This window comes from Peromyscus maniculatus, chromosome 7 (genome assembly GCF_049852395.1).
Source record: "Peromyscus maniculatus bairdii isolate BWxNUB_F1_BW_parent chromosome 7, HU_Pman_BW_mat_3.1, whole genome shotgun sequence".
Lineage (NCBI taxonomy): Eukaryota > Metazoa > Chordata > Mammalia > Rodentia > Cricetidae > Peromyscus > Peromyscus maniculatus.
The window spans coordinates 88,942,499-88,955,509 of record NC_134858.1 but is presented as its reverse complement, the minus strand read 5'-3'; the positions used below and the strand labels follow the sequence as shown (position 1 = coordinate 88,955,509).

General features: G+C 48.5%; 1 protein-coding gene across 1 annotated transcript; it reads left to right on the top strand.

Annotated features, from left to right (window-relative positions):
• The first annotated feature begins 4,773 nt into the window (after positions 1-4,773).
• Positions 4,774-10,147, top strand: Zic1 (Zic family zinc finger 1). The gene is made up of 3 exons (XM_076576819.1): positions 4,774-6,511; positions 8,009-8,172; positions 8,884-10,147. The coding sequence occupies exons 1-3, from the start codon at positions 5,530-5,532 to the stop codon at positions 9,079-9,081; spliced, it is 1,344 nt and encodes a 447-aa protein (XP_076432934.1). The 5' UTR covers positions 4,774-5,529; the 3' UTR covers positions 9,082-10,147.
• Positions 10,148-13,011: the final 2,864 nt, after the last annotated feature.

The window sequence follows — 13,011 nt, the reverse complement described above, 5'->3', positions numbered from 1 at the left end:
AGAGGCTGCCTGTTGTAAGGTGGACTTAGTCCACACAGGCCTGTCTGAGGTCAGAGGTCAACTAAAGCTGGTGACTTCCGTTCCACACTGATTAACTATCAGGCGTGAGTGAATACTTGCCCGAAAAAACTCGGCCCTGGCAGGCTCAGAGCTACCAAGCCGAAGATGAAAGCCGCTGCTGGCCTTTGCTCGGATCGATCGCCAGCTCCCTGGCTACCTTCCACCAGCCCTGAAGCACCAGGAAATGGAGCTGAGCGCCTGGGTGCTACTCACTCCTTTTCTTAATCCTGTCCTCGAGAGGGTAGATGAGTTCAGATTCCCCTTGTTCTAGGCCGAAGGCCGGCAACCTTCAGGTGCCCAGTCAAGTCTAAACTAGTGGGATCACCTACAGATAATCTAGTCTGGGCACTTAAGCCTTACTTTAAACATAGGAAGGGAAAAGCACGGTGCCCCAGAAACAGAGGTTGGAGTCACTGCCAAGCCTTGACATCTAAAGGTAGTTTCTGTAGACGGCAGCGAATGCCCAGGACTCGAAGCAGCCCTCCCACCCCCTCTCTCCATTTCCCAGACTTCGCTGTCTCCCACCTCTCCCTGTGGACCATTCATCAACTCCAAACTTACAGACTTCGAACCAGGCAACTAACTCTTTTACACCCAAATCCGTTCCCTTCTCTCTTGCCAGTAATTTGTTACATGCCCCTGGGTCTAGGCTTTGGCTGGCCTGGTCCCCAGACCTAACCGCAGCCCGGAATCACATCCAGGAGAAAGAAAGCCAAGTCGCGAACCCATGGCTCATGACACATACAGAGGCAGATCCTAGAACCAAGGATAAGGGCGGGCAGGCAGCCGGCCCCAGGCGGACCCAGACGGCATCCTCTGTGAGTATCCGCAGAAGTTCTATGATGTAGCCGCCCCGCAGCACTAACTTGATGCTTTGACCCTGCCGAGGGGAAACCGAAACCCTCCCCGCCATCCTTGCGGGAGGGAAAAGCATTAAGGCCGCCTGCAAGGGCTCCTTCACCCGCACCCTCTTGGCTTCCGCCATGATCAAGAAGGGCAAGACTTTGCCCTTCTTGTGCCCACGATGGGCACACCCAGGCACAAATTTACAAAAGAAGGGGGAGGGAAGACTGGCGGGCAACAAGCTGTTTTGGGTGCTATGGCCAGTTGGAGCCTCGTTTGACTTGCTCGCACCCACTCCTCCCCGGAGGAAAGAAAGGGCTCATCCTCAACGCTGCCCGTCGGCAGAAGGGCTCCTCCCCACCCCCTTTAGAATCAGTGGGGTGGGGCCTGTACCCGTGGTGGCTCTGTGTGTGTGTGTGTGTGTGTGTGTGTGTGTGTGTGTGTGTGTGTGTGAAGGCAGAGATGGAGAAAAAATTCCGACTGGGCCTATTCGCCCAGCGGGGTTTGGGTGCCTATGGCCCCCATAAGAACACTGGCTAAAAGGCCGCTGGGGGTACAGGTCTTCCCGGTCTTACCCCCTGGTTTCAAGCACTTACCCTGCTCCACCTGTTGCCCGGATCACCTCATTTCTGCACATCACTTTGGGGTGGATGAGGGGGGACCACACATCCCTCTAAGCCTCTTTTGTGGTTCCACCGAGGCGGTCATCCTTCATTTCTCCTTCTCCAGCTTTCGGGGAAGCAGTTAGGGAATGTATGATGGAGCAGAAATGAGCCGTCAGGATGATATTTTAATGGCTTATATGTCACGTTGGTGCATGTGGCTTTGAACTGGAGCCGCTCGCGTTTCCTGCAGAGAGCGCCGCAAATCCCACTTGATAACTTCTACAACCCACAACTTTTTTTTTTTTCCCCCTCACACGTTTACTCTTACCTCGTATATTTGGACGGGTTTCCTAAAAATACCCTCTGTCAACGTCCTCGCTGGATTTTCCACAGACTGGAGGAGAGAAGCTTGACTTTCTTTTTTGAAGAATTATTTTCCCTCCCCTCTCCCAACAGCCGCCCTTCCCTCAGGTCCCCTCCCTATTTTTTTTTTTAAAGCAGTCAAGGTGGGTTCAATATTTGTTCTCCCTAGTGAAAGACCAGTGCAGCCTCTAGAGGAAATTTCTCCTTGAATATAAGATTTTCATCATTCTAGGATCCAACTTCCCCTTGTAGGAGCAAAAAAGAGCTGAATGGTTCTGGTGTATCTTTTCCCCTAAACAAAATATGATAGGTCAAAAAGGAGCCCCTACCACCACCTTCCGCTCCAGCTTTCCCTATCACTCATTACAGGGGTCCACTCAGATTATGTGAGAAGTGCTGGGCCACTGGACTCAGACTTGTTGCTGGGGGCAGAACATTCTTGATTTTTTTTTCTCCTTTTCCTGGAATTTCTATTTTCAAGCCCCACAAGCACAGGTGCTCAACACAATCTCTTCAGACACAGGGAAACCATCCTTAGCCACAGTCTGACGAGAGAGAGAGAGAGAGAGAGAGAGAGAGAGAGAGAGAGAGAGAGAGAGAGAGAGAGAGAGAGATTTTTTTAAAGGACAGCCTAATTCTACTTCACTGTGCCCAAACCAGAATATGGGAAGAAAACCGGCCAAACAGAAAGGAGGCTAGAAGTAGCCAGTGCTGACCTTTCTTCCTCCAGCCCTAGGAAGCTAGCTGGGGGGAGAGAGAGAGAGAGACAGAGAGAGAGAGAGAGAGAGAGAGAGAGAGAGAGAGAGAGAGAGAGAGAGAGAGAGAGGAAAAAATCATTTCATTTTCCTTTTGCTTGGTAAGTTTTCTAACCGGACATCACGTGAAAGGATGAGTTGAAGGTCCCTTTGTCTGGAAAAGAGTTTAGAGCCTTGATTCAGCTGCAAAGAAGCCAAATGAAGTTAGAAACAAAGGGCAAATTGAAGGATTCCGACTCTTGGCTTTTTGTGTTTTCCTTACTAGAAAATAATTAGACCTAATGAATATGCAGGCGCTAAGGCTAAATCCTGGGCCAAGCTGATGGGCTTAAAACTGAGCTAAGGAGAAACGCAACCTCCATCGCCCCCGGCTCCACATCCGCGTGCATTTTTTGAAATGTATAAATGTCGCTCGGTTTAATTGATTGAGTTACAGGGATTTTCCCCCTGCTTTTGCGTGCCATACTCCTCTACCTTTCAACAATCATTTTAATATATAGTCAATGGTTCTTTGTGGATGGGACAAAAAGCAACTACGCGCAGTTGTTGAATAGACTTTGCGCTGGGCAAAGACAGGTTAATCGAGGGCCGCATCGCGAAAACAAGCGAGTGTTGTATGTTTGCACGGAATCCAAATGTCTGCATTTTCCTAACTAAATCAAAGGGAGTGTTATTTCTTTTTCTGCTCACTCATCTGAAGGTAAGTAAATTTTCTCTGGCGATCAAAAGCCTGGTCGGCAACAAAGACCGCGCCCGCTTTTTCCACCGTCTTGTTGTGGCAAGTTGCGGAATTTCAATAACTGTGACAAGGGTGACTGATTTGTGAACTGGAGAAGGTTTGAATGTCACAGAATTTACATTAGTCCTATCTACCGGGGATTTAAATACCAAAAAAAGTATTCCGGGAATCTCTAGGGAGCTTTGGGAGATCCAGAGGAACAATGGCGCGTTGGAAATTTACAGTTTTACCTGAATGAAAGGGGCTGGGGATGGGAATTGGAGGGCAGAGTGAGCGGGCTGGGGGTGGGGGCAAAGCAGACAACGGACCCAACCAGAGAAAAGGGAAAATAGTGAGTGGAGAGGGAAATCGGCAACAGCGTTTCCAAACTGCCATTAAAAAAAAAAAAGCCAACCAAACAAAAACAAACAAACAAACAAAACCCAACCCGACAAACCTCAGGAACCGGGAAAAGTTTAAGAGCTCCATCCACCTGTGTTTGGGGGTGAGTGGGCACGCAGGAAGGAAGCCTGGAAAACTGAGGCTACGGGAGACACAGAGAAATCACGTTTCTAGGAAAGAGAGTTGGAGTGCCCTCGCGCGCTCCCGAATCTTAAATTATAAACAGGAGAGAGGCCCGGCAAAAAAAGGAAGCAAACTTCAAAAGGAGCAAATAACAAAAGCCTCCTTTGCTGCCCTTGAAGGGGGGAGAAGGGGAGGGAGGGAGAAAAGAAAGTTGCTGAATCGGGACATTCTGGAAGTGCCTTTGGGGTGTTTATCAGCTGGTCCCCAACTGGGCACTACGAGACGCCGGGGGTCTCTAGTCTATAATCGCTCAGTGGAGGTTTGAAGGAGAGGGGCAGAGGGATGAGGAGGGGAAGGGGGGATGTGACGGGGGAGGGAAAGAGAAAGAGGGAGGGAGAGAGAAATTAGAAAGAGGGAGAGAAAGGGGGGGAGAACTTAGAAGGGGGTAAGGGAGGGTAGGAGAGAGAGAGAGAGAGAGAGAGAGAGAGAGAGAGAGAGAGAGAGAGAGAGAGAGAGAGAGAGAGAGAGAGAGAGAGAGAGAGAGAGAGAGACTATGAGAGGGAAAAGGAATCGTGGCATTTTTTTTTTTTTTTTTCCGTGAGAAGAGGGGGAAAAATTTGCCAGGAAAAAAAAAAAAAAAGTTGCTACTCCTGGCAGCCCTGTTAGTCAAAAGGGGATGTCAAGCGCTTTACAATACCTGGGATTGATGAGGCGGGCGGGCCAATGAGCAGCGCGCGGCGCCACCGCGCGCCCTTCGTTGGCGCGGCGGCCTCGGGAGGGGTGTGTGGGGGGATTGCCGCCTCACCAATCGTCGCCCGCGTCGGGCGCACGTGACGCCTCCCCCTGCTCCCATTCATCAAGGGGGGGGGGGGACGGCGACGGTGTCGTCCTTTCAATTCATTTATCTGCAGGAATGATTGCTGCTATCAGTCTCGCGCTCACCGCCCGGCTGAGGAGGTGAAAGTTTCTCCCCAGGAAGATAAACCGCAAAAGACAATATTGTGCATGATTTGCGCCTTTTCTTTGCTTTTTCTCCCCCCCCCTTTTTTTTTTCAAAAAAGCAGAGAGGGGGAAAAAGGGAGAGTGAAGGAGCGAGGAGGAGATCCTGAGAGAAAGGAGAGAGAGAGAGAGAGAGAGAGAGAGAGAGAGAGAGAGAGAGAGAGAGAGAGAGAGAGAGAGAGAGACTAGTGGAGAAGTGAGGAGGGGCGCGCTGCGCGAGAAGGAGACAGGGCGAGCAGAGGCGGCTCTCGCGCTCACATTCCTCTATGCCACAAATCCGGGAAGAAGTTTTATTGGGGGGCTGAGATGTTCTATGCCTTTCCCCGGGCAGCCTTGACTCGAGGCCCTCTCGGCAGAGACTGAGCGGCGAGAAAGTGCGAGCCCGGCCGGCGCGGTTGGAGCGGCAGGCGCCGGAGCCCGCCTTCTACCGGCCGGCAGTCCTCCGGCTTGCGTGCCTTTGGCCCGGCGGGCGCCGGCTTGCGCCTGGCCGCTGCCTGCTGGCTAAGACTTCGTTAGGTGGGTCGATTCCCCCTCCCTCCTCCTCTTCTTCCTCCTCTTCCTCCGCCTCCCGTTCCTCCTCCTCCTCCTCCTGATCTTCCCTCCTTGGCGGGTGAGGGTGGGGGGGGGCGGGGGAGGCCGGGGCTTGCCCCGTGCAGCCACGATGCTCCTGGACGCCGGCCCCCAGTATCCCGCGATCGGTGTGACCACCTTTGGCGCATCCCGGCACCACTCGGCGGGCGACGTGGCCGAGCGAGACGTGGGCCTGGGTATCAACCCGTTCGCCGACGGCATGGGCGCCTTCAAGCTCAACCCCAGTTCGCACGAACTGGCCTCGGCGGGCCAGACAGCCTTCACGTCGCAGGCGCCCGGCTACGCCGCTGCTGCGGCCCTGGGCCACCATCACCACCCGGGCCACGTCGGCTCCTACTCCAGCGCAGCTTTCAATTCTACGCGGGACTTTCTGTTCCGCAACCGGGGCTTCGGCGACGCGGCGGCGGCAGCTAGCGCCCAGCACAGTCTCTTCGCTGCTTCGGCCGGCGGCTTCGGGGGCCCACACGGCCATACGGACGCCGCGGGCCACCTCCTTTTCTCGGGGCTTCACGAGCAGGCGGCGGGCCACGCATCGCCCAACGTGGTCAACGGGCAGATGCGGCTAGGCTTCTCCGGGGACATGTACCCGCGGCCGGAGCAGTACGGCCAGGTGACCAGCCCGCGATCCGAGCACTATGCCGCACCTCAGCTTCACGGCTACGGGCCCATGAACGTGAACATGGCTGCACACCACGGCGCTGGCGCCTTCTTCCGCTATATGCGCCAACCCATCAAGCAAGAGCTTATCTGTAAATGGATCGAGCCGGAGCAGCTGGCCAACCCCAAAAAGTCGTGCAACAAAACTTTCAGCACCATGCACGAGCTGGTCACGCACGTCACCGTGGAGCACGTCGGCGGCCCAGAGCAGAGCAACCACATCTGCTTCTGGGAGGAGTGTCCGCGCGAGGGCAAGCCCTTCAAAGCCAAATACAAACTGGTCAACCACATCCGCGTGCACACCGGCGAAAAGCCCTTTCCCTGCCCGTTCCCTGGCTGCGGCAAGGTTTTCGCGCGTTCAGAGAACCTCAAGATCCACAAAAGGACGCACACAGGTATGGAAATTAATGTAGGACACTCTACCTCCCACCCGGGCCGAGATTCGAAAGTTGAGGGCTGAGAGGCACAAACCCTGCCTCGCTGGGGTCTGGGCCTCAGGTTCCAGGAGACGGGCAGATCCGATTTCTAGTGCGAGTCTTGAAAATACAGGCAAACAGAGAGAGTGGACGAGAAGGATCTGAGCATACAGGTTTTAAAAACAAGGAAATAAAAAGAATTGGAAGCCGGGACGCCGGGTTTGGCTTGGCCCAGCGCTTGACAAGCTCTAATCCCGGAGAGCTGGCATGTGTAGAGCAGCCGTGGAGAAGCCGGTTGCTCCAGCTATAAACAAATCCAAACTCTTGCTGGTGGCTACCCTCTCTGGGACTTTGTTGAGTCCCTTCTACTGGAAAAGGTGGAGGAAGTTGAGGTTGAGTTAAAGGATGCAGAAACAGAAAGAAACAGGCAGTGAGTGGAGTTGGCTGGGGTAGGAGGTATAATTCGGATCTGAGGAGGACATTAGGCTTATGCATATTTGAAAACATAAATTTTACAAATGAAGAGTTGGAATTGAGGAGTGAGGAGACTGGGTGGAAGGTGCAGAAATCCTAATTGTCAATTACACTGCATAGAGACTGTTCTTAAAATGCGGGGCTCCCGAGTTGGCCTTTAAAAATACCGACAAGTCGAAAGCTTTAGAAAGAAACAAAACAACAGCAAAAATAAGAAAACGAGTTCCAGGCAACTCAGGCCTTCAGGCGAGCGCGGGGGGGGGGTGGGTGGGTGGGAAGGTGGGGGTGTGTGTGTGGAAATTATGGGTCGTTTGGGCCCAAGAGTCAGGGGATCTGATGGCCCTCTGTATTTGGACATTGTCTGGTGGAAGAGCACCCGATTTGAACTCTAGGTTTAATGGCCCAGTCAGGTAAGAACTTTAGGCATGGAAACCCCCTCCCCCACTTTCCAGATCACGCAATAAAATGTGATGTATGTAGGGGGTGGAGTGGAGTTAGGTGGAAGAGGCAATGGGGGGTGGTGGTGGTGGTACAGCGCTTCTGGGAGGGGTAAGAGAGAGGAGGGAAGAGCAAAGCCGGAGAGTCGACCTGGTCCTGAAAATTAGAAGGAAGAGCTAAGTAGAAGCCTTTGGGTGACCTCTGTAAAAACCTGGGTAGAAAAGCCAACATCCAGAGCCGCCGCTATTCTGAACAGGAAAAACAAAAACAAAAACAAACAAACAAACAAACAAAAAACTGTTCCTGCTGCTTGTATTGCTACTACTACCACCACTACAAAGTAAAAATAAAATGTAGTCGTCTTGGGCGTTAAAAAGTATAGTTAAAATATTCATCATTGCACTACAGATGCATGGATTTATTAAAACCCCAGATTTTTAAGCTCGAAAGGGCTACGCTTGGGCAACGAGCATTCTAACTTATTAAGATTTATCTATTAGACCTTGAAAAGAGCTACTGATTTATTTTAAACAAGACCCATCTCTTTCTCAACTTTCACATCAGGGGAGAAGCCCTTCAAGTGCGAGTTCGAAGGCTGCGACCGGCGCTTCGCCAACAGCAGCGACCGCAAGAAGCACATGCATGTGCACACGAGCGACAAGCCCTACCTTTGCAAGATGTGCGATAAGTCCTACACGCACCCCAGCTCTCTGCGCAAACACATGAAGGTAACGCCGCCGCCGCGGTCTGGCCGCTCGCCTTCCAGCGGGAGCCCTCTCTGCGCTGGGGCCGGGGCCAGCCACTCTGGAGCGGCTGCTGGGCGGCGGCAGGAGCCGCAGGAGGCGGAAAGGCCGACAGTTTCACTCTGTGCGGTGGACCTGGGCCGAGGAGGGAGCAGGGGCGGGAAAGATAGCGGAACGAGAGGCCAATTAAACTGACTATTTCATAACGAAAGTAAAAACCGGTGCGGTGGCTCCGAGGCCGCGCTGTCAGAGCCGTGGCGGCGGAGGCTGCGGCGGTAAGCGCCGCCATTGCTCGGGGTAGCCGGGGAGAAGGCGAGGACGCGGTCCTGAGCTCAGCACTCCACATCTGCTCTCCCCAGAGTGGGCAGGCAAACTTTAGGAAGTGAACTTTCCTAGACTCTGGCCTGGAAAGCAGCTCTCCCCCCCCCTTCCCGGTCCCCCTCCCTCTTTTTTCTTTTGTGAGTACCTCGGGCACAGTCTCCTCCTGGAGCGTGGCTGTGCCGGGCCGAGCCGAGAGAACCAAGCCCAAGTCCCATTGGTCCTGCCTACACCGAGTCTTGGGAGATCCCTAGCTTTGAAAGGAGCGGGGAGGGTTAGGGGAGGGGGTGCTCGGCGGGGGGAGGGGGAGCACCGGCCTCGGGTAGAGCCGCCCGGCCCGCTCTTTATCTGCATTAAAACGCAACTTTATTCTCCCAGGTCCACGAGTCCTCTTCTCAGGGCTCACAGCCTTCGCCCGCCGCCAGCTCCGGGTACGAGTCGTCCACGCCACCCACCATCGTGTCTCCCACCACAGACAACCCGACCACCAGCTCCATGTCGCCCTCCTCCTCCGCGGTCCACCACACAGCCGGCCACAGCGCGCTCTCTTCCAATTTTAACGAATGGTACGTTTAAAATCAGAAACAAAACATGCCAAACCCTATTTAAGAGACTGAACACACGCGTGCACACAATATTATTGAAAGAATCCTGAAAAAATCAAAACACCCCTCGTCCCGATTCCGCGAACGTTTGCTTGTTTTTGTTTTTAAATCTGCCGGTAAATCCAGGACTGAGTAAAACAGAGGAAACAGCAAGCCTTTAAATTTTTTTCATTTTCTTTTTTTCTTTCTTTTCTTTCTTTACTTTTCTTTCTTTTTCTCTTTTCTTCCCTTTCTTTTCTTTCTTTCATTTCATTTCATTTCTTTCTTTTTTTTTTTTTTCTTTTTTGGGAAAAGGCTTGGTAGCTGAAGGGAGCGGGAGGGGGTGGAAGAGGAGGCGGCTGCCTGACAGAACACCGCCAAAGGCCCTGAGGGCCAATTTCTAGTTGGATCAGAACAAGCTCTCTGGGGCTGCAGCTTTTCTTTATCTTCTTGTTTTACTTTCTTGTAAATACAGAATTATTAGCTTAAATCTGTTCTGTTGGATTCTGTATATAGCTACATCTCGATTGGAGTGGGTGGGTGGGATCGTGGCGTGGTGGTCTTTGCATTGGGGAGGGGAGGGCCGGCGGGAGGGGGGAGGGGGAGGGGTGGGAGGCCGAAAGCCAACTGTTTGTACTGAATGGCGAGAATGTTCTAGTAAATGTGTACCAAAATGTGAACTACTTTGTACGATTACAGTCTCACGTCGACCTAACAGAATATTATTGATATTAATGTGCTTTTTTTGTATAAAGTGCAAACATTTCGTCCCAAAGTCTGAGTACTTTAGTGCAGTAAAATGTTGTTTCATGTCCTGTCAACAATTCGTATAGTACGAGCCTGGATCTACGTGTCAAACTGTTCCATTTGTTTATGTAAAGTGATATTAAAAAAAGATATAAACTATAGCTGTCCATTGCTTTTGGCAAAATATACAACCACACAATGTATATAATTCCTAGTTTCCATATTTATCCGCATGTAAAGGGCCCGGTTTATCCATGTTACAGCTATTCAGTATTTATGGCTAGAAAAAAAAAAAAAAAACCTCGTATGTACACTTTAGTTTCCAGAACTGTTTGGTAATCTTTCGTACCTTATTAAAGATTCTTAAATCTCAGTGATTGTGGTAGGAATTTCTTCTTCACACCCCCCTCCTCCCCAGCAACCTGTGCCAGCCTTAGTGGATCTTCGGGAAAGCTCTCCAGCCTCTCGCCTTCTTTTCTGTCATGGCAGGTCATATAAACTTGATAAATGAACGCTACCCTGCTGGCTTTCCGAGAGGGTGTAATTAGTATTTATATCAAAATTTATGAAACAAATTTTCGGCCTCAGTATAATTTAAATGACCTTTGCAGACATAGAATAACAACCATAAAAATAACGGAAATAGATTGTACAGGCAGCATCAATATTAATGTAAGCGAGTTGTGAGAAGCTCGGGGCTCTCTCTGTAGCCTTGCAAATGAACTTGCAGTCATTCAAGGGTTCAGCTGCCCCCCCAATTAAATCCCCTGGTCTGAAACTGGATTGTAGATTTACAATATTATATTTTAAATTGCTGTCTTCAATTAAACCATGATGGCCATAACTAATTTTCAGGATGCCGATGCACGCTTTTCCAGGCTTTCCATCTTTGTGCAAAAGTAAATGTCCATAAAGCGTTTCACTTATATTTTTTTCAAACATGATGCTAATTTAAATTAATTACTTCCTATGATATATTATTATTTCTATAATTTTGCTACTGTCATTAGTTCCCTCAAAAATACATCTAGAAAAGAGAATTATTTTATGTAATGTGATTATCTTTCTATCTCTTTTATTTATTTCTCATTTACTTAAGAAATTCGTTCCATTGGCTGGCGTTGATACAGTAAATTTGTAAATGAGGAGACGATATAAAAAAATCTAAATTACTTGTGCTTAATGACTGTGGCAGAGCGCCTTTTCTCTAAATCAGATTGTCTTTCTTGCAGTTTAGTTTGATAGATTTTCAAGCTATGCTGCTTCGGCGAAGTTAGGTTCTCTGGTAGGGACGCTGGTTTCTTTGTCTCTGGTTGTCGCTTGCATGATCGCCCCATTAGGCAGACGACGTAGCTAGAACTCACAAATCAGGCCCTTGGCTATGCCTGCAAGGGTGTGGATGTGTTAGAAGTCAGGGGAGGCATGGTTCTGCTTCTCAACTGTCCTCTGTATGTCCCGGAAGTTACAGGCCTAAGAACAAGAACCTCTTAAGAGCTTAACATGTGTTTCACAGCAACAGCAACTTAAGAAATTGTATCACTGGCTAATTACAAAATAAAAATGTTATACTCTTTAAAACCACCTCTTGCTATTTGTACTTCGAATGTTTAATCAACAAAGTCTTATTTACTGATGAAAGACTTTGCTGCACTTAATATACCACATTTTTTTTTTAAAAAAAATAGAAGTGGGACTATTAATGTTTAACTGTAAAAAAAAAGTGTTCTGTTTATAACAGTGATATTGGCCTTTCATGAAAAGAGCGCCACCTTGCAAAATTTGTTGAGATTTTAAAAAGTTGAATACCCGAGCAAGAGTTGCTGTTAATTCTAAAAATTTGTGAGATTAAAACCCTGGCCCCAGTAGCTTTGGAAAGGTTAAGACTGATTAACAGTGTAGTATCTAAACTGACATTAGACACTGAGCCCAACATCAAATGCAGAAAGGAGAACAGAATTAACTCGTTTTCCTAGGAATAACAACAGATCCATTAGTAATCTCTCTCCATTTTTTGTTAAAGATGAGGTTTTCTGGGAATCTGATGTGAATATGATGATAGTTTTAACAGCAGTTTTGTGATTTTGTCAGAGTATTTAAGAAGACAGCATATTTGACTATTTCTAAATTAAGTTTACTTCAAATGTGAAATTCTGTCCAATTGTTATGTACCCAATGCCCTTTTACTTTACTATCGTAGTGTAACGATTAAATATCACACTATGACAAATGATTTATGTAGACTGTTTTAAAAATACATTTTAGAAGTACATGTTTCTTTTTCTTCAAATTTCAAATATTCATGTAGATTTTTAAGGTCAAATCATTTTATTACCACTTGAGAAGCCTTCTGTATGTCTTGAAGAATAATCTCACAGCAAAGGAACTTTTATAATAGAGAACAACATTTATGCCAATCCCCTCTTGGCATTGTTTCCTCCAATGCCCACCACAAAGAAAAAGTCATTAATGATGGGAGTCACCAAAATAATGCTTTAAACTTAAATGTAGTCTATTATTTTGCTGGCACCTTTAATGTCTGCTTCTTGAGATGTATTCTTCATACTTTTCTTCATGGGCTATTAGGTTTTGAAATACATGAATGTGAACAGAGAAATATATTGTTAGACTCTATTTAGCAGGAGCTGAAGATGCTGCAAATGGCTGGTTTCTGTGTGTAGTTGTGGATTTTGATCTAGGCAGCAGGCCACACTGGTTCATATTGCATACTACATTGTATTCTGGGTACTACCAAATGATTAGGACAGCTAACAAGTTATTAAAATGTTATTTTGTGTCAACAGAAAATATCCTGAGTACAAGCATTCTTTTGAGAAATGAAGAGGAATGAGTTTGGTGTGTGTGTGTGTGTGTGTGTGTGTGTGTGTGTGTGTGTGTGTGTGTTGTGCATTCAAAGAGCAAGCATAAAAACACACAAGCACCATTTTTATGGGGGCTAAGTAATCCTCAAATATTCCAGAGCCTTTGTTTTCTTCTTCAAAAGCTACCCCCAACTGCTCAAAGCATTTGCAGCTGATGATTTTGATTTTTTAAAGTCAAGCATTCAAGTTAACCTTTAAGAAGCACACCACCTCTAAAAGAAAGATGTAACCTTTCAATTGCCTTATTTATTTATTTATTCATATATTTTTTTATTTATTTAACTGACAATGAAAAT